General features: G+C 33.6%; 5 protein-coding genes across 14 annotated transcripts; 4 read left to right on the top strand and 1 right to left on the bottom strand.

Annotated features, from left to right (window-relative positions):
- The first annotated feature begins 751 nt into the window (after nucleotides 1–751).
- LOC140983158 (probable calcium-binding protein CML44) lies at nucleotides 752–1,355 on the top strand. Its single transcript, XM_073450081.1, has one exon. The coding sequence runs from the start codon at nucleotides 852–854 to the stop codon at nucleotides 1,347–1,349; it is 498 nt and encodes a 165-aa protein (XP_073306182.1). The 5' UTR covers nucleotides 752–851; the 3' UTR covers nucleotides 1,350–1,355.
- A 2,956-nt stretch (nucleotides 1,356–4,311) lies between these two features.
- Nucleotides 4,312–14,751, top strand: LOC140982164 (uncharacterized). The gene is made up of 5 exons (XM_073448582.1): nucleotides 4,312–4,372; nucleotides 10,162–12,842; nucleotides 12,920–13,079; nucleotides 13,355–13,437; nucleotides 14,445–14,751. The coding sequence occupies exons 2-5, from the start codon at nucleotides 10,215–10,217 to the stop codon at nucleotides 14,517–14,519; spliced, it is 2,946 nt and encodes a 981-aa protein (XP_073304683.1). The 5' UTR covers nucleotides 4,312–4,372; nucleotides 10,162–10,214; the 3' UTR covers nucleotides 14,520–14,751.
- A 1,704-nt stretch (nucleotides 14,752–16,455) lies between these two features.
- LOC140982755 (uncharacterized) lies at nucleotides 16,456–21,439 on the top strand. 9 transcript variants are annotated; one of them, XM_073449441.1, is made up of 5 exons: nucleotides 16,456–16,573; nucleotides 17,065–17,999; nucleotides 18,096–18,324; nucleotides 20,026–20,108; nucleotides 21,153–21,439. In XM_073449441.1, exons 2-5 carry the CDS (start codon nucleotides 17,145–17,147, stop codon nucleotides 21,261–21,263), a joined length of 1,278 nt encoding a protein of 425 aa, XP_073305542.1. In that variant the 5' UTR covers nucleotides 16,456–16,573; nucleotides 17,065–17,144; the 3' UTR covers nucleotides 21,264–21,439. The 9 variants fall into 9 exon arrangements, with proteins under 9 accessions (XP_073305542.1, XP_073305546.1, XP_073305543.1 ...); XM_073449445.1 differs by having other exon boundaries at nucleotides 16,456–16,685; nucleotides 17,065–17,987; nucleotides 18,141–18,324; XM_073449442.1 differs by having other exon boundaries at nucleotides 16,456–16,685; nucleotides 17,065–17,987.
- LOC140982756 (NAD(P)H-quinone oxidoreductase subunit M, chloroplastic-like) lies at nucleotides 21,412–22,394 on the bottom strand. Its single transcript, XM_073449446.1, has 2 exons — nucleotides 21,844–22,394; nucleotides 21,412–21,671 (listed from the first exon to the last, which is right to left on the bottom strand). Exons 1-2 carry the CDS (start codon nucleotides 22,306–22,308, stop codon nucleotides 21,495–21,497), a joined length of 642 nt encoding a protein of 213 aa, XP_073305547.1. The 5' UTR covers nucleotides 22,309–22,394; the 3' UTR covers nucleotides 21,412–21,494.
- Nucleotides 22,395–23,272: 878 nt separating this feature from the next.
- Nucleotides 23,273–26,055, top strand: LOC140983174 (glutathione S-transferase TCHQD-like). Of its 2 annotated transcripts, none has more exons than XM_073450103.1 (3): nucleotides 23,273–23,621; nucleotides 24,759–25,091; nucleotides 25,196–26,055. In XM_073450103.1, the coding sequence occupies exons 2-3, from the start codon at nucleotides 24,883–24,885 to the stop codon at nucleotides 25,788–25,790; spliced, it is 804 nt and encodes a 267-aa protein (XP_073306204.1). In that variant the 5' UTR covers nucleotides 23,273–23,621; nucleotides 24,759–24,882; the 3' UTR covers nucleotides 25,791–26,055. The 2 variants fall into 2 exon arrangements, with proteins under 2 accessions (XP_073306204.1, XP_073306205.1); XM_073450104.1 differs by having other exon boundaries at nucleotides 23,274–23,621; nucleotides 24,793–25,091.
- Nucleotides 26,056–26,662: the final 607 nt, after the last annotated feature.

Raw genomic sequence — 26,662 nt, 5'->3', positions numbered from 1 at the left:
AATAATGGAGAATTAAATGTATGTACACAAAAGTATTATGATTTATATGGGTACCTTTCATGTTCATATCGTGGAAGATGTGTGAAATGAAAATTAGATGGCAAATTCATTGTAAACTAATTAAGAACCCCGATCGAATGGACAAACTAATTTTTTCCATTTTCTTTGTTTATTTATGTAATAATTACTGTAATTCCTATCTAATCCATTATTTCAAAGGAACCTAAAATGTAATTAGAAGGATATAAGAAAGTTCTCGTCTAAAACTAGGACCCCAAAAATTAGTGTACTTATTATTACAGTTTTCAGGTTATTACATACCATGAGTACCCTTCGATTGTTTTGTCTTCGTTGAAAAAATATACTAAAAAATATCACTGAAATATTATCTTTTACAATAATTTTTTTCAAAAAAGCTATCACAGTACCTCTACGGAAATTATTAATTTGATTTAATACGTACTTAGGTCGGTTAGGTGTCGAAGCATAAGCGTTACATATGCGATGAGTCGATGATCTTGAAAATGAAAAAGACATGAAAATAGAATGGAAACCAAAAATAAAATATGAAAAAAAAGAAAAGACTAAAACACAAGCCATCGAATCTTCTTTTTTTCAAAAAATGGAAGAAACGTGGAATCGTCCACTGTATTCATTCATTTTCCAAGCAATATCGTCTTATTTATTAATGGCCCTCCGTTATTCTTCATTTGACCGTTAAACACGCGGATACAACCTTTTAAATACCCCTTCTATGCATAAACTAACTCAACAAAAACCACAGTAAAATCAAATCTTCATACCATATTCCCCCTCTTCTTCTTTTCTCCTGATAATAAGATAAAAGGGAAATGTCTGCTATTACCATAGAAGATCTCCACAGAATTTTCAAGAAGCTGGACAAGAACAACCATGGCCAAGTAAACATACATGATTTGCTCCATCTTCTTGAAAACATCGGCATCCACACGAAGTTGGAAGAGCTCGAAAAGCTCGTTGGTGACACGAGTCTTGGTTACACGGATTTCTTGTTCTTTTATGAGGCAATAGTGAAGACCAAAATCGCAGAAAGTAAAGATAGTTCTTCCAATGATCATATTGACCATGACAAGGATCTTAGCGATGATCTTTTAAAGGCTTTTAAAGTCTTCGATTTGAACGACGATGGATTCATTTCGAGTGAGGAGTTGCAAAGTGTGCTTTCCAGATTAGGTCTGTGGGACAAGAAATGTGGACAAGATTGCAAGGAAATGATTCATGTCTATGATCAAAATTTGGACGGGGCTCTTGATTTCGAAGAGTTCAAGGTTATGATGTCTAGTCCTCCTACATCAGATTCTGAAATTTAATTATTTTTTTTTTTTAAAAAAAAGAAAAATCCACACATAGCCCTGAGATTTGATCACGATATCATAGAACTTATCGTTTGACTTTTGATGTAATTATCCAATTTCTTGGTTTATTTTGGCCACATTTGACCACCCTTTTCTTCATTAATTTATGTAGTTCATTCTTGTACATGCTAGCTAGTATTCTATTTACGCTTCTAGTTTTATGAAATGTGTGTGTTGTTACAAACTTCAAATTTGCGTGCAAATTTTTTTTCTTTGTGCATGTTCCCTTTTTTATCTTATAATATGCGTGTGAATCAATATGAATAAACACATTAACAAAACTCAAAAACTATGATAATAAATCATTGAAAAATAACATTTTTACATTATTTTCCATAAAAAGAACTACGTACTATTCTTCTCATCCATTTTTGCACCTCGGCCTCCACAAATTCTAAGTACATGTTTGTCATTTTTTTCTCAAGTTCTCTCTCAGAGGTTGTTTTTCAATGTTTTTTTTAAAAATCAAATTCGAAGATGCTAGAATATATTATTAAAACTGTACTGACGTAACGGGTCGACCCACGACCAGCCATTTTGTGAGGCGGAAATTGTCAACCCAACGTGCATGTGCCGGGGCAGGCAGGCCAAGGCCAAAATTTTTTTATTTATATTAGACAAGTTCACTTGCAATCCGTCACAACCCACCATTTGACAGATAGAGCAGTCAATTTGTCATTTAGATGGATCATGAAGTTATCAACTCAATCCGTCTATTGTGTGAGCGAAGGAGGATGAGACTAGTCCATTTTGACGGCTCGGGTTTTTATTTTGAGGAATAATAGAATTCTAAAGTACCAAATCAATTTTAATTTACGTATGTGCACCGACAAGTAATAATTATTCAGACGATCTAGATGAAAATGTCTCCTCTTTTATGTGTGTGCTTCAGTTTAATTCAAAGATGATTAGTCAACGTATTATGTCTAACCACGTACATAAAAATCATCCTTAATTCCAATATAATGAGATCCAAAGTTAAATAATTTAACTACACTGTAATGACACGACAGTACTCTCCCGCGATCATTACTCATAGGACTTTTCCGGCCCAAACACTGGAGCTTTTGGTACCAGGATTGCTTTGCCAAGACTTATATATTCAGGAGGTTTTGGGTTCGAATCCTAGGAAAGTAAAAGCTCCCGTGGCTGGGTTGGAGAAGTCATATAAGTAATGATCGCTAGAGAGTGGTATTGGGTCATTAATACATACACATACAGTACTTTCGGATAATAAATTTTCCAGCAAATGAGGATAGAACGTAGAAGAATCATAACATACAAAATTCAATTACCAATTTTCCAAGTCGTCAATTTATATATTACTATCTTCGTCATTTGGTTAATTATTACGATATTTCTTATGGAAGTTTCTAGTGCACATCTTTTTCCTATTTTCTAATCAATTAGTCGATAGAAGTCGCATTCACAGTTAAAAGTCGCTGGAGATGCTTGTATTTTCTTATTTTTATTAACGCGATAATAAATTGTTTATATTCAAATGAAATTGACTGGCCCTACTTCCATGTAACTCCAATATGGATTCAAATCAAATAAAGAACTTCCTTTTATTTCCAAATAAATTGTACTAATGTTTTTAGTCATCTCTTGCTTGGTCTATTTTTCACTAAGAAACATTTCAAGAATCATGGGGTTTTTTATAAAAAAAAATTAATTTAAAAAATATGGTAGATAGTGGAGTTTTGCAAAATTAAAGCAAAACGCCACCATCAATTAGGCCACTTATAGTTGCAAATGTAGAAATACAGATAAATGTCGGAAAAGTTTGCTGCCTTGAAAAAAATACCTTAATATTGCTTTGTTATTTTTTCCGATGGAAAAATTTCAGTAGACTTGCGAACAAACGGGCGGCTATATGTTGTGGATAAAATGGTTACGAGAAAAATAGTCGATCTTAAGGTGTGACTCTTTTCTTAAATTATTATTGCTCCCATGTGCTCATGGCTATTGGTAATATGTTTCCAAATATATAATGACTTCGACTTTAAACTAATAACATTACAATTTTTAAAGTCACACAAACTTTGAAATATTTAGAACGCTATTAATATGAATTTAAAGCGTTAAAATTTAAATATTCAAATTCAATAATTTATTTTTTACAAACTTAGATTTAAACACAATTGTTTAAAAATCCGAAACAACTTTCGAATTAATTATGAAGTTCGAAATTTAAGTTTATAACTTAGAAAATCTAAATTCAAGAATTGATATCTTGCAAATTCGGGTTTAAGCGCAAAAGTTTAAAAAAATCACATGTAAAATTAAAGTAGATAGGAAAAAAAATTTAACGTGCAAATGCAAGTAAAGGAGAGCCGTATTTTATAGTTTTTGAAAAAACTTGAATGAAAAAGACAAATTTCTTCATATAAGATAAAATGGTGCAATCCTTGATATTGCACTGTTCTTGGCGCCTCAATATAACCATATGTCACATACATTTATAATTATATATAATTTTCCATCCCATAAAATTCGAACTATTAGTTAATTTTTTATCCTCTTTGGTAATCGATAAATAATTTTATTTTGACGATGATATACATTTTATTCGTTAAACAATTCGTTTGAATTATTTATCGAGGTACACAAACCAAGTTTTCCAACAAAAAAATACAGATATAGTATTATAAATTATCACTTGAAAATTTTAAAATAAAGTTGTCTCTAGAAAAAAAGAGAGAAGAAAAGGCAATCATAGTTGGAATACAAGAATCTTTTACAAACAAATTTCTAATATCTACACATTTTAAAATAAAATAAAATTACAAGTACATTGAATGTGCTCGATGTACATGTACGAGGTTTACAGAATCTGCTGACATTGATTTCTGTTCCCAAGAAGAGTATATATATACACACACACGACTGCTGACTAGCACACAGCATACTCTCAGTATTCACCGGGCGGAGGTCTCACTGCGGATTTCGGATTTCTTGGTTTCTCCGTGGCTTGGGTATCTAGTTTACTCTTGTTTGTAAAACATTTTACGCCTTATTTCATGATTCATCCTTTAATTTGTCACCATTAAATTCTCGTGTAATTGGATTTTCTGTTCATTGGGTTCTGTTCGATCTATGTATTTATTTGTCTAAATGTACTGGTGGTCGGAGCACCGGCTGCTAACTAATTGATATGATTAGACAGAAGCTTCTGAAAAGATGAGAAATTTTGTGTTTTTTCAAATTGGGATATGGTGACCTTGGACCAGTGAATTTTTTTTTGGTTATTTAATTGGAAAAAATCCGAAAGTGATAAACTGAGACTGCTGAGAAATTCAAGAAGAAATGGAAGAACAAAGAGTTGATAAAACTTTCCTCATAGATCTGTCTGATGCTGTCGAAAACCGAGAATGATAGGCTTACAGTTAATTCGATAACGGTTTGTCGGGAAAAAAATATTAATAGCTAACAAGTATTATGTATTTATTCTATCGGTGACCGTACAAGATTTTGATCATTCGGTTGATAACATCCCGTGGATCTCTTGAGTGCGAATCTTACGCATTCTGCCCGCGTTTGACGTTTGTCAATGCTTTTGATGACTTCATTTAATCACTTTTCATAAACAATTTTTTTTTTTTCCATTTTCGTACTACTTTGAATGTTCTAAATGTACCTCACTATGTGATCAACAACTTATTTAAATTGGAACCAAGCTTTCTCCATCAATCTATCCTAAATGATTTTCATCTTACTATTGATTAAGTGATATTATATGAATCAAATGACTTCCATGTAAATTGAAAATGATCTTGCAATTTTCTATTGATCCACCCTCCGTGATTGCAACTTTATCTCTATCGGGGAAGTGGCATCATCCGTTACTTAGTCGAAGATTTAGTGAATCATTTGCAGAATGATGTCAAAAGGAAGCACTAATAATGCAACTTTCATGCAAATCTAGCGTATTTCAACGGTATTTGATATGTGTTGGTGCTTTTGATGGCTTCAATTAACTATCTTCCTCAACAAAAGTCTTTTTCATTTTTTTCTTCATTTGATGTTGTCGAATATAGAGAATCATAGGCTTAAAGTTAATTCGGTTACGGTTTGCAAGAAAAAAAGCTAGCAATTAATATGTATCTATTCGATCGGTGACCAGACAAGATTTTGATCATTCGGTTGATAAGATCCCGTGGATATCTTGAGTGCGAATCTTAAGCATTCTGCTGGCATTTGACGCGTGTCAATGCTTTTGATGGCTTCATTTAATCCCTTTTCATAAACTATTTTTTTTCCATTTTCGTCTCACTTTGATTATTCTAAATCTACCTCACTCTGTGATCAACGACTTATATTTAAATTGAAACCAAGCTTCCTCCATCAATCTTTCCTAAATGATTTTCGTTTCTTACTATTCGTTAGTATTATCCGAATCAAATGACTTCCATGTAAATTAAAAACGATCTTGTAATTTTCTATTGATCTACCCTCCATGATTGCAATTTTATCTCTGTTGGGGAAGTGGCATCATCCGAATTACTTGGTCGAAGATCTAGTGAATAATTTGCAGGATGATGCAAAAAAGAAACAATTATAATGCAACCTTCACGCAAATCTAGTGTATTTCACTGGTATTTGATGTATGTTGGTGTTATTGATGGCATCAATTTACTATCTTCCTCAACAAAAGTCTTTTCATTTTTGTCCTCATTTGATGTTGTCGAAAATAGTAAAAAATAGTCTTAAAGTTAATTCAATAACGGTTTGATGAAAAAAATATTAATATCTAGCAAGTAATATGTATTTATTCAATCGGTGACCGGACAAGATTTTGATCATTCGGTTGATAAGATCCCGTGGATATCTTGTGTGCGAATCTTACGCATTCTGCTGGCCTTTGACGCATGTCAATGCTTTTGATGGCTTCATTTAATCCCTTTTCATAAACTATTTTTTTCCATTTTCGTCTCACTTTGATTATTCTAAATCTACCTCATTCTGTGATCAACAACTTATATTTAAATTGAAACCAAGCTTTCTCCATCAATATTTCCTAAATGATTTTTCGTTTCTTACTATTTGTTAATATTATCCGAATCAAATGACTTCCATTAAATTGAAAACGATCTTGCAATTTTCTATTGATCTACCCTCCATGATTGCAACTTTATCTCTGTTGGGGAAGTGGCATCATCTGAATTACTCAGTCGAAGATCTAGTGAATAATTTGCAGGATGATGCAAAAAAGAAGCAATTATAATGCAACCTTCACGCAAATCTAGTGTATTTCACTGGTATTTGATGTATGTTGGTGTTATTGATGGCATCAATTTACTATCTTCCTCAACAAAAGTCTTTTCATTTTTGTCCTCATTTGATGTTGTCGAAAATAGTAAAAAATAGTCTTAAAGTTAATTCAATAACGGTTTGATGAAAAAAATATTAATATCTAGCAAGTAATATGTATTTATTCAATCGGTGACCGGACAAGATTTTGATCATTCGGTTGATAAGATCCCGTGGATATCTTGAGTGCGAATCTTACGCATTCTGCTTGCCTTTGACGCATGTCAATGCTTTTGATGGCTTCATTTAATCCCTTTTCATAAACTTTTTTTTTTCCATTTTCGTCTCACTTTGATTATTCTAAATCTACCTCATTCTGTGATCAACAACTTATATTTAAATTGAAACCAAGCTTTCTCCATCAATCTGTCCAAAATGATTTTCGTTTCTTACTATTCATTAATATTATCCGAATCAAATGACTTCCATGTAAATTGAAAACGATCTTGCAATTTTCTATTGATCTACCCTCCATGATTGCAACTTTATCTCTGTTGGGGAAGTGGCATCATCCGAATTACTTGATCGAAGATCTATTGAATAATTTGAGGGATGATGCAAAAAAGAAGCAATTATAATGCAACCTTCATGCAAATCTAGTGTATTTCATTGGTATTTGATGTATGTTGGTGTTATTGATGGCATCAATTTACTCTCTTCCTCAACAAAAGTCTTTTCGTTTTTGTCTTCATTTGATGCTGTCGAAAATAGTAAAAAATAGTCTTAAAGTTAATTCAATAATGGTTTGCTGAAAAAATATTAATATCTAGCAAGTAATATGTGTTTATTCAATCGGTGACCAAATAAGATTTTCGTCACTCGGTTGATAAGATCCCGTGGATCTCTTGAATGCGAATCTTTCACATTCTGTTAGCGTTTGATGCGTGTCCATGCTTTTGATGGCTTCATTTAATTCCATTTCATAAACTATATTTTTTCCATTTTCGTCCCACTTTGATTATTCTAAATCTACCTCATTCTGTTATCAACAACTTATATTTAAATTGAAACGAAGCTTCCTCCATCAATCTTTCCTAAATGATTTTCGTTTCTTATTATTGGTTAATATTATCTGAATCAAATGACTTCCATGTAAATTGAAAATGATCTTGCAATTTCTATTGATCCACCCTCCGTGATTGCAACTTTATCTCTATTGGGGAAGTGGCATCATCCGAATTACTTGGTCGAGGATCTAGTGAATCATTTGCAGGATGATGCCAAAAGGAAGCAATTATAATGCAACCTTCAGGCAAATCTAGTGTATTTCAATGGTATTTGATGTGTATTGGTGCTATTGATGGCTTCAATTTACTCTCTTCCTCAACAGAAGTCTTTTTCATTTTTGTCTTCATTTGATGCTGTCGAAAATAGAAAATGATATGCTTAAAGTTAATTCAATAACGGTTTGCTGGAAAAAAATAATTAATATCTAGCAAGTAATATGTATTCATTCAATCGGTGACCAAACAAGATTTTCGTCACTCGGTTGATAAGATCCCGTGGATCTCTTGAATTTGAATCTTTCACATTCTGCTGGCATTTGGTGCGTTTTAATGCTTTTGATGGCTTCATTTATTTCCTTTTCATAAACAATTTTTTTCATTTTCGTCCTACTTTGATTGTTCTTAAGATCCCTCACTCTGTGATCAACGACTTATATTTAAATTGAAACCAAGCTTCCTCCATCAATCTTTCCTAAATGATTTTTGTTTCTTACTATTGATTAAGTGATATTATCTGAATCAAATGACTTCCATGTAAATGGAAACTGATCTTGCAATTTTCTATTGATCCCCCCTATGTGATTGCAATTTATCTATTGGGGAAGTGGCATTATCCGAATTACTTGGTTGAAGATCTAGTGAATCATTTGCAGGATGATGTCAAAAGGAAGCAATTATAATGCAACCTTGATGCAAATCTAGCGTATTTCACCAGTATTTGATGTGTATCGGTGCTTTTAAATGCTTCAGTTTACTCTCTTCCTTAACGAAAGTCTTTTTCCTTTCTGTCCTCGTTTGAATATTCTATATATAACCCCCTTTGTGATCAAATAAACCACACTTAATTTAGAGCTTCCTATCTTTCCTAATCCCTCCTTACTGATTTTCATTTTCTTGTTATTGATGAGTGGAATTGTCTGATACTTTTGGTCAATAAGATCCTGTGAATCTTTTCTAGTGGATGATGCCAGAAGGAAGCAATCATCACACTATTTTCATGCAAATCCTGTGCATTCCTCTTGTGTTTGGTGTGTGTGTGCTTTTGTTAGTTTCATTCAAGTCTTTGTCCTTAACCAAAATGTTTCGTTTCCATCTTCCTTTACAACCGTCCAAATCTTCCCCTTGTTCCGCGATCAAATGACTTCCATTTAAACTGAAACTGATATTACTTTCTTCTATTAAACTCTTTTCAATGATGCGACTATATTAATATTGGTGAAGTAATATTATCTTAATCATTATGGTCAGCAAATGGGGAATCACTTGCAACTTGCAAGATGATCCTACATTCATATGAATCTTGCACATTCTACTGGTGCTTGACTTGTATTTTTTTGATAACTTCACATGAATCTTGCACATTCTGCTGGTGCTTGAATTTTCTGGTTTTTTATTGCTTTCTTTAATTCTTTGTCATTAACAAATATGGTTTCATTTCTGTCTTCATTGCAATGCTCCAAATCTCGCCCTTATGTCGCGATCAAATGAGTTCAACCTCGTTGCCATTATTCTCTCCTCTATTGCTGTCGATTTGTTCCTTGTATCGTTATCAAGACAAAATGGTGAAAATATGCTCATGAAATATGCAAAAGGGAGGAGATAGATTGATCTAATATAGTTGGGAATTTTAGTTGATACCTCATTTGTAATCCAAATTATAGAAATACATGAAATTCTCTACAAAAGATAAAATTATACGGAACAAAATGTTGCATGGTTAAAGCAGCTAACAAATTCCCAAGTTATGAGACCATAGGCTGCTGTACTACAATAATTTGTATGTCTCTATTGTGATTTCAACATCATTTAACTGAATGCCACCAGTCCCTTTAGTTTAACATAACATTTTTGTTTGCCTTTACAATCCTCCAGATGTATTGCACTGATTGACAGCTTGCTTTTCTGTTGTTTATAGCCACCAAAGTATCTTTTAATATTATTGCAATCATCTCACGTGCACATTAAAAAGCTATACATGCCTTCACATTATATAAAATGCCTTTGATAAATTCTTGTGTCTGTTTATTCATCTTGTTTGGAATGCCAATGAACATCTATTCATCACAGAAGAGAATTAAATTAGCTGATCATGGTTTGTGATTTTGGTACCTAATTTATGCTCTTGGCAGAAATGTTGTACTCCTTTCTTGTTAGCATTTTATTCGGCGTTAATGTGAAATTTATTGTTTAATTTTCCTCCTTTTTCAATTTTTGGAAGCACTGCATAGCTTTTTGGATTCTGATAAATTAAGACCGAGAAAAGATTCTTGAAAAGGCACAGATGATTTCTCTTTGCCTTGCGGTGCGAGCACAGGATTTCGAAAAAATAACGAGTATGTGTGACGGGTTGTGTGATGAACTGAATGATTTTAGAAAACAATTGGAGGTTGAGACTACAGAACCTGATTGCCAACAGTTTCTGCTATTCAATTTGAGTGGCGTGAAAAGTTACAAACCACGTGAAACGGGGATGGTGGATGGCGAACATATTGGGGAGAATGATGATTCTGATGAAGCGAGTGACCCTCAGTATGAACTCTTCTTTGAGAGCCTCAATAAATATGAGAATTCTTATCTACTCGAGGGCAAGATTATCGATGTATCTGCATGTGTCAAATACGAAGGAGACAGTAAATTTGGTGGAAAACGTAAACCTAAATGTGCAAGGAAGATTCACAAAAAAAATTGTGCTAGGAAGATGAGGAGAGATGATGGACGAGTTGATGGTGCTGCTGAGCAGAGTCCCAGGCTTCCAAATGAACAAGCACCTGTGAATCAGCATGCATCTGACAATGTTAACGATAGTAGAAATGAAATTTCGAAGGAGAAGCCTGATCTTAGGAATATGGGAATCATCAAAGAATCAGAGGTTGGATTTTCTAAATCCCTATCAAAAAAGATGGCCAATTCGGGAAGCTGTAATGAATCGAAAAATATGACTGTTGTCCAGGAAGATAATATTGTAACAGATAATCAGAGTGAACCTCAAGGCCAAGCTCGGTTGAGAATAGCTGACAAGGGAGAGGATGTGGACAAGGCACCTGTGAATCAGCATGCATCTGACAATGTTGACGATAGAAGAAAGGAAATTTCGAAGAAGAAGCCTGAGCTTAGGAATAAGGGAATCATCAAAGAATCAGAGGTTGGATTTTCTGAAGTTCTATCGAAAAAGATGGACAATTTGGGAAGCTGTAAAGTATTGAAAATTATTGCTGTTGTCCAGGAAGATAATATTGTAATAGATAATCAGAGTGAACCTCATGGCCAAGCTTCGTTGGGAAAAGCTGACGATGGAGAGGACGTGGACAAGGCACTTGTGGATCAGCATGCATCTGACCATGTTGAAGATAATACTGTAACAGATAATCAGAGTGAACCTCGTGGTCGGAGTGAACCTCATGGCCAAGCTCGGTTGAGAAAAGCTGACAAGGGAGTGGATGTGGACAAGGCACCTGTGAATCAGAATGCATCTGACCATGTTGACGATAGAAGAAATGAAATCTCGAAGAAGAAGCCTGATGTTAGTAATAAGGGAATCATCAAAGAATCAGAGGTTGGATTTTCTAAAGCTCGGACAAAAAAGATGGACAATTTTGGAAGCTGTAAATTATCGAAAAATATGACTGTTGTCCAGGAAGATAATATTGTAACAGATAATCAGAGTGAACCTCAAGGCCAAGCTCGGTTGAGAATAGCTGACAAGGGAGAGGATGTGGACAAGGCACCTGTGAATCAGCATGCATCTGACAATGTTGACGATAGAAGAAAGGAAATTTCGAAGAAGAAGCCTGAGCTTAGGAATAAGGGAATCATCAAAGAATCAGAGGTTGGATTTTCTGAAGTTCTATCGAAAAAGATGGACAATTTGGGAAGCTGTAAAGTATTGAAAATTATTGCTGTTGTCCAGGAAGATAATATTGTAATAGATAATCAGAGTGAACCTCATGGCCAAGCTTCGTTGGGAAAAGCTGACGATGGAGAGGACGTGGACAAGGCACTTGTGGATCAGCATGCATCTGACCATGTTGAAGATAATACTGTAACAGATAATCAGAGTGAACCTCGTGGTCGGAGTGAACCTCATGGCCAAGCTCGGTTGAGAAAAGCTGACAAGGGAGAGGATGTGGACAAGGCACATTACGTGCCTGACAGTGAATCTGTGATACAGATTAGTTATGATGGGAATGGGTATCAGAGTCCTGATCCGATAAATAATTCAGAGTCAAAGAATCTGTGTGAGCCTGTTGGTCAAGCTCAACCAATCAAGAGAGAAAAAGGTCTCAAATGCAAAAATGTGGTTCTAAGCGAGCACAACCCGGATACAGAGAAGCATTTATATCTAAGGCCTGACCCAAAACATTATTCGGCGACAAAATATCAGGCTGTTCGTGCCAATCAAGTTGTACCAAGTGAGGAAGGCAAGGAGGCCCAGAGCAAAACAAATATGCCGAAAGTGAAGAAGCAGAAGAATGTGGTTACGGATGACTCTGTGGGCAACAGAAAGGCCGTGCACTACAGAGAATATGAGCCTTCGTATCCGAAGCCTAGTCCAGAGAATGAGGACGCTGATCTAACTCAACCAGGTAAGAAACACAAGGTGCAGGGACAGAGAAAATTAAGGAAAGTGGTCCGTGGAAGTCATGAGATTAAAGTAGATGATGCAGCTAGCAGAAATGACGTGGCTCAGATAGAAAACAAACTTCTGTTTCACAAGCCTTGTTCAAGTAAAAATCAGGTGACAAAAAATTGTATTGATCAACCTCGTCCGAAACAAAGCCATAGCATGTTCATGAAAGAAAGAGTCATCACGGATGGCAGTGATTCTGATGTTGAAATCCTAGACAGTGCATCATTTTACAGGAATGGGAACCCAGGCCCATTTGTGACTTCCAAGAAATTTCACAAAAGCGTATGCCGTCTTTGCTTTTATCATAAATCTTGCAGAAAAAATTATAATTTTGATTCCATATTGATGTGATTAATCAGGTGATGGAAGATGATAACATCAAGTTACCTGAAAGGACAAGTCCGCAATTTGAGTTTAGGAGACAGGTCATGAATGTTCTCCGGAAACCATATGACAAACAGGAGAGCAACAGGCTTCGGGAAGCATTCATGGTCGGATCTTATGTCAAGTTCCATCCAGGTCAGTTTGCGACCTTATGTGCTAGAACAAAGCAAACAGTCACACAATTATATGTAGTTTAAAAATTCCAATGAAGCGAAATACAATAAATTATGATGTCAATGATTTTATCCTTATATATGTTGTATTCTTTTGTTTTACTTGTTCCTCGATTAATGTAGCACTAAGTTTTTTATTACCTTTGTTGTTTAATTCTGCTCTGTGCTAATGCATAATAAATGCAATGTATACGGATCTTTTGACTAACAAGTCATTCATATTTTTATTGCATGAAGACCTTGTGAAAAAACTCGCTGCACACCGATACGAAAAGGGAAAATGCTTGGCCATTTTACGTGGATTTTTCTTTTGGCTTGAGGTTAGTGAATGACATTCTTGCTTGACTTCCCGTGGTTAACAAATCTCGATGTTCCCACAACTCATTGTATTAAGATTTTTAAGCATCTTCATTTGATTTTCATAATACTTGATCACTTATTTGTCAACATACATTGAAAATAAAAGCTATGTTTGTTTTTGAAAAATCATTTCTTGTTTATTTTTGGTTGAGTTTTGTTCTGATCTTGCACACTTTCAAAAATATGTTTCGAAGAGAATGAAGATCAGTGACATGATACACTCCATGGGCTAACTCCTTAGATTTCTCAATACGCGGTAACACCTGTGATAAGGAACTTCTTTTACAAATGTCTCACATCGAACATTAAAACTAATAAATCGTAGCTTATAAACTTAGGAAGGTTACAACACCCAATTGACAAGCCTTTTGGAATGATATCCTCTTGAGTTTATAAATTAACATAGTGCTCTAGTTGAGAGTTGGTGTTGCTGAAAGATCGACTTAGAAAAGGTCTAGCATCATATCATATTAGTGTCGAAAAAAATAAATTATAGGCTGAACTTGGTGCATGATACATGCACTGAATACTGAAAGGTGAGTGAAAGCCGTCTAGAGCGACGACGTGGACGTGGGCTTCTCAAAAGGTCGACTATGTTTCAAATGTCTCACATCGAACATTAAAACTAATAAAGAGTTGCTTATAAACCTAAAAAAAGTTACATCACCTAATAGACAAATCTTTCGAAAAGGTACCTTTATTGGGTTTATAGCCTACCAACTTCCTTATCAAAATATCAAGAAACCAATTATGCGGCTTTTGTAGAAAGTCTATTTTGTGAAGGAGGATACATTTTAGGAGTTTGATTTGATTTAAAGACGAATTAATGTTTGTGTATATTATGATTCACATTTTTCCTCAGGCTGTTGCATATTCTATTATTATTTCATGTTATATCTTGCCTTTTCCCATTTTGGTTTCCTATTTCTCGATTTTCGAACTCAAGAACCTTGTATGTCTTCATCAGAATTTGACGAAACAAGGATCGTTCAAACCTTGGGAAGACAGTGAGTGCCTTGCAGTGGATCCAACTTTACTTTGATATATCTGGATCAGCATGATATGTAGTTCAAATTAAAGGCAGCCATTGTGGAGTATGCCTTGCTGGTTTGCTGCTTGTTAATTCTGTGTTATTGCTGTGAGGAATATTTTGGTTTTAGACAAATTTTATCATATTTCATGCTTTCTCGTAAACTACAAATGATTTTGTGAAGATTGTACTAGTTATTGACTTATTGCACCTATCTTATTTGGACTAGTTTTCAATTGAATTATTAATTTTTAATTTTTTATTTTGTTTTATCAATCATTATTAGTGTTAAACATAATAAGTCATATATCAGGTAATGATAAATAAATATTTTTATTAATATTAAAAATATTAGAAGTATGGGATATGTTTCTGAAAGATAAATTATAAACTTACTAAAAATATATTTTTATGTTATTTTTTATTAAATGATAAAAATACTTTTATAATTTGAGAGATTTTTTTGTAAAATTTAATTAGTATAACTCTATGATAACTCTGACCCCAAATAATTATAACAGTAATAATAGATACAATAGGGATAATAAGTTATTCTATAAGTATTTAGATTTTTTTATCACAAAATCATGTATCCGAAGAAAAACCTATGAAAACAATTGGTAACAAAATATAGATAAATACAAGATTGAATTTTTTTAAAAAAAATATTTTAAGATAATAAGTGTGAAATTACTTATAAGCATCATTTATTTTTTGTCTGTATGAGGCAAATAATGAGTATTATCGTAATTTCATTATTGTTTCATCAAATTAATTAATAATATTTTTTTAAGGGTGCATATTTTTAATTAAATAGTAAGACAGTAAAAATATTATTTTATTTTATGTTATTTATAATTAATATATTTATAAATATCCCCGATTTATTAAAACTGTTTTTAAAATAAATTATTTGATATTTTAGTAAATTCTATTATTTTTTTGTATTATGTAATATAAAAACCCTCTAAGTTAAAGGGGCCGTATTCAACGTAGAAGATTTAATAATTTTTGTAGATTTTAAAAATATAGAATTATTCAATAAACACTTTTGCATGCTCTATAGAAGTTTGATGGTATTCAAAATAGACTTTCATAGAGTTTTATAAAGTCAAGTGTATTCAACATCGACTTTTAAAAATCAACATTGACTTTTAAAAATCTAAAGATATTCAAATATTTAATAGATTTTTAATAACTTCATTGAATTCATTAATATACAAACAGTTAAACATAAGGTACAACTATAAATTGTAAAAAATTGTCTTTGGTACAACCCAAAGATTTGGATTAATTTTTAAAAATTTTTAACTCATACCACATGTATTCTTTTCTCATCTTCTTTCATCTCATATTCTCTCATCANAAATTTTATTGGTTCATAAAATCCAATAAAATTAAAAGTAATAGTATTTTCTTAATAAGTAAAATTAATTTTTTTTATTAAAAATTGCTTTTTTTAATATTTTTAATATTTTAAATTAATCATTAAATTATCATATTTTTATAAAAAAAAAATTATATTCCTAAAATGATAAATAATATTATTTTCACATGATATCATCAATTCAAATACAAGGTTACAAATTAATATATTGATGTATTTTTAAAAATTTACAAACATTCATATAAACTCACACATATATAAATATATATTTAAAAATTAAATGATTTAATTTTAAATAAGTAAATTTATTTACTAATATAAATTTTAAAAAATTATTTCAAATTAAATATGTTTTTAATTATTAATTCAAAAATGTTAATAAAATATAATATTTTATAATTAAATACAAAATCTATAAATTTTATAATTTTTTTATAAAATTTATGAAATATTGTAAAAAAATATACAGAAATTTTGTATTGTGAGATTATGTAAAAATCGATAAAAATATATCAAATTCACGAAAATGTTATTTTAAAAAAAATTATTAAATTTATCGAAACTCCGAATGGACACCCGCCCTCTCATATACCAGCTACAGGCACAAGCAGCACCGAACGCCGTCGTTTTCTTGGAGAATTCGCGCAACGGATTCTCTTCACCGCAAAGGGATTAATTCGTCAGTTGAATTCGAACGACCATTCATATAATTTCCCCTGTTTACATGCTTTTTGTGATCCATTGAGTTGCAAAATGTGGGCTTTTAGTGATAGTGTTATGAAGAAGTTGAGGTAGGAATTTATTAATGATTTTGGAATCTGGGTTTGTTTATTCGTGGCAGAGAAATCTTTTAAAGTTACGTGGTGTTAATTCTTGGCGCGCTAAACGATTTGATTCTTGCTTCTTTTATCTGTTACGTGGCTGGGGATTATGACTCACTGAATGTTTGAATGATCATAAAAGTATTGCATGCTACTGTCTCGTTTTGAACGTTAGAAAGCAGTTACAATAAGATTTTTTCTGCGATTCTGTAATTTGGGCAAGAATAGATATGCTACTTGAATAATTCATACCGAATTTCTAACTTTTGTTTTTCATATGCAATTATATTTTTTCCGGTTTCAAGATTGGAGTTTTCCTTTCCTTATTTATGCGGCATGTGATTAATAGTCGATTATTTGAGGCGCTAAATGGGAAGAGAACAGCCTCAGCTAGAAAAGGGAGGAGAAAAGTAGAGAATTCTAAGTCAAATGGTTCGAAAACAAGAGAAGTTTGTTGCACTGGAGAATTTAGTTGACCATGATATGTATCATGATGTTGTACTTGCCAGGGAAGGAGGCGCACTGTTTGGTAATGAATTATTTGAATTCAAAAGACTTATGGAGGAAAGTCATGAGGTGGACACGGACTACGCTTACTTTCTATTGAGCATTCTGACCTTGGACGAAAAGTTTGGACCAGTTAAGAAGCAAAAAGAGAAGAGCAACCATGTCATTGGAAATGAAAATGATTGCTACATTGAGGAGGAGAATGACCCTCAATATGAACTGTTTTTAGAAAATTTGAAGGAACATGAAAAGTCTTATATATTTCAATTTGGGAGAGCTGGTTCACCAGGGGTCATTAAATATGAAAGAGAAGTTAGTTTAGATGAGGAGTGTGATTCCGAACCTAAGAGGAGATTGAGGAGTGACATAAAACAAGATTATGGACTTCCAAGTCAGATGCCTCGTATAGAAAATCAGCACAAGCATTTAATGAGATCTACTTCAGTTGAGATGAACGAGAACTTTACCCCAAGAAAATCAAAGAAAGAGGTCAAGAACCAGAAGGTAGAGACAGAAAAACACTCAAATAGTGAAATGGTGCCAGATTTGGACTATCTTACTTTCCTTCAAAGTTCCAAAGTTATTGATGATTACTTTGTGTGCACTTTCGGGGGTGGTACGGTGGTGTTTGAGAAGAATGATATGGAGAATAATCAGGAGAAAGAGAATTCTGATGATGAGCACTCTTCTGACGTGGAAGTCCTAGATGTAGCTGCATTCTGCAAGGAAGGAAAGTCGAAACCTTCCGTGAATGCTTCAATCAAAGTTAGTGAACATGTATGTTGATTTTTTAGTGCGGCACACTTCCCCCAACCCTCTTTTTCTATTTAATTATATGTACCACTTTTATGTGTTGTGATCTCTATTATGCAGATGAATGAGGACATATCCAAGAACTTCAGTGGTCAAACCATGCAGTCTAGGTTTAGGGAAGAATTAGTCACTGTTCTTAGAAAACCATACGACAAAGAGGAGTATAAAAAGCTATTGCAAGACATTAAAATCCGCAAACCAGAAGTTCGCCATATGGACTTGCGTGGAGGGAGGGAAAGGTCGTGTTCAACAGCAAAAGTGGGAAAATCCTATATGGATAGGTTTCCTGGTTAGTTCATGATTTTTAACTCTGGTTGACATTACCATGTCTTCTTAATTTTTCATGTTTGATGATCACTTTAATTTCTATGCATGTGAGTTTTGTCTTGAAGTTATTGTGTTTGAAGAAAGTTGAAGAGGATATTTGATTTTCGACTGATTGAGTAATTAGTTTCAAATTAAGAATGTAATCTTATGAAAATCTCGAAAATTCGTGGAAGGATTAAGTTTTGGATCCATCCTTTGGATTAGGTAAAGCAGTTTATCTGGCCATTCCTTACAATGATCTTCCCCATTCTGGTCTCATAATTAATATAATCAATTCCTCATTCTCTGGTTCTCATTATTAATTTAATCGAAATTCTTGGTCAGCACTAAAGCAGGCCTATCTTTTTACTTTATAACACAATGTTTTGGTCTCAAACATTCTATTCGTACCAGGACAGCAAAAGATTTGAAGATCTTTTGTTCCAGATCACCTACTTATGTGATATTTAGCTCCAAACTTATTACTGGTTATTTACAGTGAGAGACAACATAAAATTGACAAATAAAAGAAACTCTGTTAATGATAATTGAATTAGAAACTTTGGTCATCAATGGAACTTTTCTTATGGCTCTTAACCCTTGCTGGTTGTTCTGTGGGTTGCATTTATGCTTATACTTTTTTATTGGAATTCACTTTTGTTAAGAATTTTAATGACTGGGGACTTTTGTATAGAGATTTTCTTGTTCATCCTGTAGTGTAAATAAAGTTTTATATTGCGCTTTTGAGATTTCTCATTTGTGTTGCATCAAAATCAACAAAATTGTTAATTCACGATGTAAACGAGTCGAGCTGAGCCAAACAGTAGCAGGCTCGAGTTCGGCTTTTCGGCTCGTTTAAAGTAAATATAGGCTCGAGTTCAGATCGAGCTCAGCTTTTTAATAGCTCGTTTATTATGTTCAACGAGTCTGACTCAAGCTCGTGGAATTTTCTCAGACAAAATGCCGTCTAAAATATAATAATGTGAGGTATGTGCTTCTCTTTATATAATTTTCAACCACCCTCCATTTCACTAACTTAACCAATGTGGGACAATTGTACACTCAAAGCCCAACAATCTAGCCCAGCAAACGAGCAGAGTTCAAGCTCGCGAGCTAAATATCCATAAGCTCGAGCTCGGCTCGATAAAACTGTTCGAGCTCGAGCTCGATAAACTTAACAAACAATTTCGAATGAACTTTTTACCGAGCCGAGCTCCGAGTAGCTCGCGAGCGGCATGGTTTGTTTTCATCGCTACTGTTAATTAATAGATGAAGTTAGAAGGCTCTTGTTTCACTATGTTCTCAAATTGAAAAAGCAGAAGAGTGAAAAGATCAAAAAAATGAAACAAGAATTTGATATAATCTCAGATTATTCACATTCCAATTCATGTTAAATGATTAAGTAGTACTTCATGTCTGTTAGAGTTATTAACAGATTTATTAACTGCCACAAAACTTAAGTTTAACACCACAATAAAATCATTATTCTGTGAATTACGGTGGCCACCAGACATCTCCTCCTGCTGATTTCATTGGCTTTTTGTGGTTTGTGATCCAAATGCTGGCTTCAATTTCAAGTTGTTTTTATTTGATTGTTTCCATCTGTTTATGAATTTATTCACTATTGGCTTATGTTCTTCTTGGGAAAATTGCCTCTTAAAATCGAAACATTTATTGAATACAGGTCTGCGAAAACAGCTCTTAAAATTCCAAGATGATGGACCAAAATGTTTGAACCTCATACGTGGGTTCTTCTTCTGGCTTCAGGTCAGAGTTTTGTTCCATCTGATGGTTTTCAAGATTTGTCTATGGTTGCTGTTGTCAGAGTTTATTTCTACAGTATTTACATGGTTTTTTTTAACAAAATGCAATTATTTCCGTGGTTGGTGAATAAAATCAAGTAAATCAAATTCTCTCTTTGGTCCACCTGTCTATTATAATGCAAAATAAGATGCAGAGGTTTTGGTTGAAAAGAAGCATGTGGGCATCTGTAGTTTATGTTCTCTTTTTTCCAATGTTGGAACGCGGAGGTCGAGGTGTGTTTATGGAAGTTTTGGGTTAAACTCAGTTTGGTAAGTAGGTGACTCAAAAGTCAAAACTTTGAAACAAAACCTCGTGCATATCAAAATAAAATAGAATTTTTGTGATAAAAATTGTTTTTTTTTTTTTTGGTTTTGAAAATGCTGATGTTTATTCTGTGTCAATTTCCTTTATTGTAAACCAAATCTATTGACATACTCATTTAGGTGCGATGAACTATTCTGGTACTTAATTTCATCTTGCAATCCCTTAGTTTCTTTTTCCTGATCTTGAATTCTATGATTCCTCTGATTCAGCTACTCAACTCAAAAACCCTGCCAATTGCATTTCAATGCCCCTCTTTTGCCTTGTCCATTCCTCCGCCACAGCTAGTCCGCTCTTGTCAAAAGCCACGTACCCTTTCTTGAACAATGTATTAAAGTCAAAATGGCTTACAAAAACCGACACTCCGGTACCTCAATAATCTACTTTCCTTTTTTCTTTTTAATTCATCTTGTTTTGGATATTTGTTTTCACCAGCTTAACAATTTTTAAGAAAACCTAATTGTTAAACAGAAGGATTAATATAAATAAAGTGAAAGGATATACATCGTTAATCAAGATGGCATCTCAAATTCATGACTAGATGGTGAAAGAATTTATGAGCGTGACTTGCGGAATATCTTATGAAAATACTCTAGAATCAAGCATGCACTGGACCTATGGATATTTTAATTATATGTTACAAGGTTCTGTCCCTTGATAAAAATTTTGTTGCCTTTGTGAAACCAGAAATTTCTGCAGGAAGGATCATTTGAACCTTGGATGGATGCAGAATGCCTGGCTATAAGTCCAGAAGTTCGCCATCCTGGATTTTCCCCAAAAAGGAGAAGGAAAATTTAAAACATGGGATGTTTGTGGCTCAAGATTTTGAAATCAAGGTTATCCATCGTGACATGCTACTAGTTCAACTATTAGAATTTGCGCGCTCTTGTTAGCTTTAGAAGTTTACTTTTGAGGAACAAAATGCTGGAAAAAAAACGCTAGTGTATAAATATTGGATGATATGATTTCCTTTTTTCCTGGCATATAAATTTCTCTACCTTTTAATCTTTATGTACCAAACTTCCACTGTTACACATCTTGAAGCTGTCCATCGTAATTGAATCCCACCCGTGGTTTTCCCATACTGAAATTCAAGACCTTGGCATCCATATTGTATTGAATTTCTCCTTTATAAAGCATTTTTCTGATGTAGTGCTCGATGTCCGAACCAATCAGGCGTAGTGTGTATTCTGTCAATGGAGCTCCCTGTTTCATTGTAGCATTACTATGTTAACAATAGGTATTTGCATTATGTAGTGTTTCTGTTTCCAATTTGTGTTAGAACACCCATGTTTTCTTCCTTTATCTTGAGATTTCAGTTATTTGGAAACCAATTGCTGAAGGCTAAAAAAAGAAACACGGAGAAGGATTGAGTTACCTCATAATGATCGATAAGCTCCTGGAAATAAGAATAAACTTTGTGACAAGTCTCATCCGTCCACACAAACTCATCAGTTGGATCAAGAAGAAGGGTAAGCTTATCGATCTGCGTTTGATCGAATGCCCACGTTTCGGGATCAATATAGGCTGCATATATCCTAACATGCCGTGTGGTGCTGCTCAGCCACTGCCCTCCATATTCCCTGTCCATGTTCTTACTCTTCACATTCAATTGTGGCTCTACCGGCCTCAGTGGCTTCATTGTTTCTGCCTGTTGTTTCTGGTTCATGCGATCCTTCTCTTTTTCTTTTTCTTTTTCTTTTTCTTTTTCTTCTTCTTCTTGTACTTCTACTTGTTGAGCTGAGATTGAAAACAAGCTTCTTTTCCTGAGGTATTTTTGGCCATTACTCCATCCAAGCATGGAGAAACCTGTGGAAGCCATGTTTATTGAAGCTACAGCCATGGATTCTTGTTATTATATGTAGAGTATAGTTGAAATGGTGGTTCGGAGGCAAATGGGCTATCTTATGTGCACCAGTGACTTGTGGATGAGGAATCATGTTTGTCATTCTCTTTATAAAAGAAAGACAGATGTACGCCACACAAATTTAACCAGTTGATGAATTATTTTAAAAGATCTCATCTAATCTAATACTATTATTAAGAATATGGATAATAGGACAAATCTGATGTTTTGTTCTAGGTTTTTTTTCATTTTATTATTTTAAATTATAATATGTTCTTATCTAATTTTTTTTTATATAATTTCAATTTGTAGTATTATCTCATTAATTTTTATAATTTTATTTTATTATTCTAAATTATCGTATGTTTCTCATTAATTTTTACAATTATAATGTTATTCATATTTGAATATAATCAAATTAATTTAAAAAAAACTATACAAACACGTGTATACATCGATACACTAGTTTTAAGTTATTATATTTCAAATCACGTATGGCCCAAACCAACACCCCAACCCCTGCATAGGTGAGTAATAATGGATGTAGTAACTAGAACGTGCACAAAATGTAGTAAATTTTAATTGGTTTGCTACTTATAATGCTAACATTAAGCTGGCAAATTCTATTGGAGTTGAGAAGGTCTCTGTGAGACAATTCAACAGTTCATATTTATATATATAAAAAATATTTTTGACATTAAATATTTTATTTTTTATGAACTGATCCATCATATAAAAGTTCCTGTGATAATAATAAACAAATGTTCTCTTGTTACAATATTTTAAACCCGATTTCAATTTTTTATTCCTTTTTTAAAATTATTATTGTCCTCTAGGGGGAATGCAATAACAAGCAACTTTATTGATTAATTTCCTTAAAAAAAAGTTTCAACTTCAATATAAAATTGGTGGGAAGTTATTTTTTTTATTAAGAAAATTATTGGTTCAAGAAATAAAGAATCAATCAAGGAGTAACAGTTTTCTTCTCGTACCTTTCCTCTTCACAAGACACTGTCGCCCTGCGTTGTCATAATTTTTCCAATTCTTTTTTTAATTTTTTTTATATCCCTTTAAGCGTGTTGCAAAGCCCTTCAGCTTTTTGATTGATCAAGTGTTCATGTAAAAACACTATCTTTTTAATTCCGATTTCGTTTGCACCTCAAATATCTACAAAAGAAACCTATAATTTTCTGAGGAGGGTCTTTTTTCCTGGAGGCCATCCGTATCCCAGTTTTTGTGTTGTCCCAAAGTTTTTATCTTTTTCTCTGGAATCTTGCAAGAGTGTGATTTTTGGCTATCTTGGTTTTTTGGTGAGTTTCAGTTAGTTACTTTTGTGTTTATATTTTGTTACGAATCGTGTGGATTATACTTGACTTACTAATATAATTTAACTGAACCGCGAAACTTTCATTTCATTTATTTTTATCTCTTTGAATATACTCGAAACCTGGCTGACCGCTGACCGCTGACCTCTGACCTCTGTCTTGGTAGTGAATTAAGTGGTTTGTTAAGCAATATAGTTTGTTCTTTGTGTATTTGTCGTCAGTTTTGGGGGCTTCGAATTAAAGAGGCAACTTGTTCAGTACATTAGCTATGCTTTTTATATTGATTTTCATAATCCTATTATGCTTGTTAAATAGGAATATATGAGTGAACCTAGAATTTAGATAGAGTCTGGTTTTGCTACCTATTCCTTTCAAAGTCGTTACTTGGTTGATGTGGTTATGCATTATTATGATGCAACTGATTGGTGTTAAGGAGATGCGTTTTGCTCTAACTGGAGGACCAGAATCTCAGAAAGAGCGACTTGGGTGTGGCAAAACTTATTTATTTTAGTAGGCTACGTACCTATGGCACATCGGTCATCTAGCGGTAAGGAGTATTGACATAGTGGTAGCAGGCTTTGTGCCTGTAAACGTAATAGAAGTATCCTAAACATCTGGATGATTATGTATAACTAAATGCATTATGAACAGACGGAGAAAACTTCCTTTGGGGCAGAGAAAAGTTGTTTCTCTTTCTTTTCGTTTTCCTTTCCAATTGGGTACTGTAATTTCTTCATCTTTAATACAATAAATGAGTCCCTACGTGTGTGTTTTTGTGAATATGTTCAGCGACCTTTTTCACTGTACTGATCTGCCTCATATGAACATATGTTACCTTCTGCTTCCACACTACTTTTGCCCTTGTGTGCTGAGTCGGCCAGCAAGCTTACTGCATACCTTAACCGTAGCTTTAATTTCCAGTTGATATAACAAGGATATGTGGCCATAAATTCTAGAAAATAGAACTATTGCGACCTTTTCATGTAGGACCAAGATAAATACGAAGTTGATTCATAATGATTTGTGAACAGTTTCACTCCATGGTTGAAGATTCCATGAGAAATCATGCTTTGTAGCTAACATGAGAAAGAAGAATTGATTTGAGCCTTTTATCTTGTGCAGTTTTACACAAATGACTTGCCATTACTGAGTGCAGGTGCTTCATCTCAAATTGAGGCGAGTCTTTTTCGTGAACCATTCCACGAATACAGAATAATAAAGTGCACAAAGTGTAATTTATCACATCATGCAGCTGTATCATCATCCTTATTCGTTGAACAGCCAAAGAGTCAGGCTTGCGTTAGAAGAGAAGAGTATTGACTACACATCGTTCCATGTTAATCCCATCACGGGCAAGAATTTTGATTCCGATTTTTTCATGATGAACCCAAGTGGCAAACTTCCAGTCTTCCAAAATGGTTCACACATTTTGTACAATACTGTAGAGATCATCCTGTATGTCTCATCTACCTTCATCCTTTAGTTTCTTTCTTGATCAACCCTTTACGGTGCAAATTCATTTTATCCGTTTCTTTTTTTTTTTCCCGCTATTTTTACAGGTATATTGAAAAAATAGCAATGGTCTCTTCTGGTGGTGATGACACAACTCTTAGCAGCAGAGAAGTTGTTGATTGGATTCATAAGTTACAAGAGTGGAATCCCAAGATCTTCACCCTCTCCCACCTTCCCCCAAAGCATCGCCTCCCTGTTTCGAGATTCCTGAGGCGCGTGATCATAGCTAGGATGGCTGAGTGCCCAGAATTAGCCAGTGCTTATCATCGTAAGCTTAAAGAGGAATACAGAACGGAAGATAAACTGAAAGAGTTGGAAGCAGTGAGATCAAGTGAAGAACATCTTGAAAGAATTCTTGATGAAGCAGAGATCAAACTTAATGAAACGACGTATCTGGTCGGAGAAGAGTTTACATTGGCAGATGTTGCGTTTATTCCTATCCTCAGTCGATTGGTTCTGATGAATTTGGAAGAAAAATACATAAATAGCAGGCCGAATTTATGTGAATATTGGGATGTGATGCAGAAGAGGCCTAGCTATAAAAAGGTGATTGGAAAGTACTTTGATGGTTGGAGGAAGCACAAGACATTGCTCAAAACTTGGTGTTTAGTGCAAACCAGAATTTTACTCAAACGATATTAGTAAGCTCCTGGGATAAATTAGTGAAAGATCGAAGGGGGTTTGATACTTATAAGTTGTAATTGCATGGTTTGTGATAATGGCTTCTGGATTTTGTATGAATTTTTAGGAAGGAAAATCCAATAATCTGAAAAAAGTGGCGAGCTTAGTGAATTTTGAGTGAACCAATGTAATATATAGACATGAAATTTGAATAAGGTTCAAGGGATGACACCCTTCCTCGTGTCTGCTTGTATAAGATGAAATGATGAATCTTTTTTCTCTTTAACATGTTGGAATAGTACCAGTATAAAATTCAAATTCGTACTCAATTTATTTATGTTCACATTCTACTACTGAAATTCCACTTCATATATAAAAATTTTAAAATGATTTTATTAATAACGTAAAGTGCACACAACATAAAATGACGAGTCAAATAACACATAATCTCATACCAAACATATGTGACAAGCTTGAACAATAAGGTGTTGATATGGAGAATCGGATTTTTGACCATCAACAAATGTTCACATGCTCCACTAGCTCAGACACTTCGACACTTATAGTTTGATATTGATTTCAATGATGTGCTTACTTTTCGATTTATCAAAACAACATTATTTCCAATTGCTTTAATTCGACAAATTTCACCGTTCAAATAATTTTATCAAACTAAAAGTAGTATTTCTATCCATTTAAGTGGAGTCAAGAGTTAAATTTGATTATTTCGATCGTTACTAATAATTAAATTTACCAATATGTATATATTTTGTACTGGGAATTTTAGCACAATTTATTCTATATTTTTCAACTCCATTAATATGACAACTCTGACCATACAATGATGCATTAAACAGTTCGTTGTTCAGAAAGAGAACCTTAAACTCAACAAA

The sequence above is a fragment of the Primulina huaijiensis genome, chromosome 8, assembly GCF_012295235.1.
Source record: "Primulina huaijiensis isolate GDHJ02 chromosome 8, ASM1229523v2, whole genome shotgun sequence".
NCBI classification, from domain to species: Eukaryota; Viridiplantae; Streptophyta; class Magnoliopsida; order Lamiales; family Gesneriaceae; genus Primulina; species Primulina huaijiensis.
This window is presented reverse-complemented; position numbering and strand designations above follow the sequence as displayed.

Excerpts from the sequence above, each read along its gene's own strand:
- LOC140983174 (XM_073450103.1), top strand. The coding sequence starts at position 24,883 with ATGCAGCTGTATCATCATCCTTATTCGTTGAACAGCCAAAGAGTCAGG. Across the intron at positions 25,092-25,195 it reads AATACTGTAGAGATCATCCT|GTATATTGAAAAAATAGCAA; the intron begins GTATGTCTCATC and ends CTATTTTTACAG.
- LOC140982755 (XM_073449441.1), top strand. The coding sequence starts at position 17,145 with ATGGTTCGAAAACAAGAGAAGTTTGTTGCACTGGAGAATTTAGTTGAC. Across the intron at positions 18,000-18,095 it reads CAATCAAAGTTAGTGAACAT|ATGAATGAGGACATATCCAA; the intron begins GTATGTTGATTT and ends TCTATTATGCAG. Across the intron at positions 18,325-20,025 it reads CTATATGGATAGGTTTCCTG|GTCTGCGAAAACAGCTCTTA; the intron begins GTTAGTTCATGA and ends TATTGAATACAG.
- LOC140982756 (XM_073449446.1), bottom strand. The coding sequence starts at position 22,308 with ATGGCTGTAGCTTCAATAAACATGGCTTCCACAGGTTTCTCCATGCTT. Across the intron at positions 21,672-21,843 it reads AGCTTATCGATCATTATGAG|GGAGCTCCATTGACAGAATA; the intron begins GTAACTCAATCC and ends ACAATGAAACAG.
- LOC140983158 (XM_073450081.1), top strand. The coding sequence starts at position 852 with ATGTCTGCTATTACCATAGAAGATCTCCACAGAATTTTCAAGAAGCTG.
- LOC140982164 (XM_073448582.1), top strand. The coding sequence starts at position 10,215 with ATGATTTCTCTTTGCCTTGCGGTGCGAGCACAGGATTTCGAAAAAATA. Across the intron at positions 12,843-12,919 it reads CCAAGAAATTTCACAAAAGC|GTGATGGAAGATGATAACAT; the intron begins GTATGCCGTCTT and ends GTGATTAATCAG. Across the intron at positions 13,080-13,354 it reads TTATGTCAAGTTCCATCCAG|ACCTTGTGAAAAAACTCGCT; the intron begins GTCAGTTTGCGA and ends TATTGCATGAAG.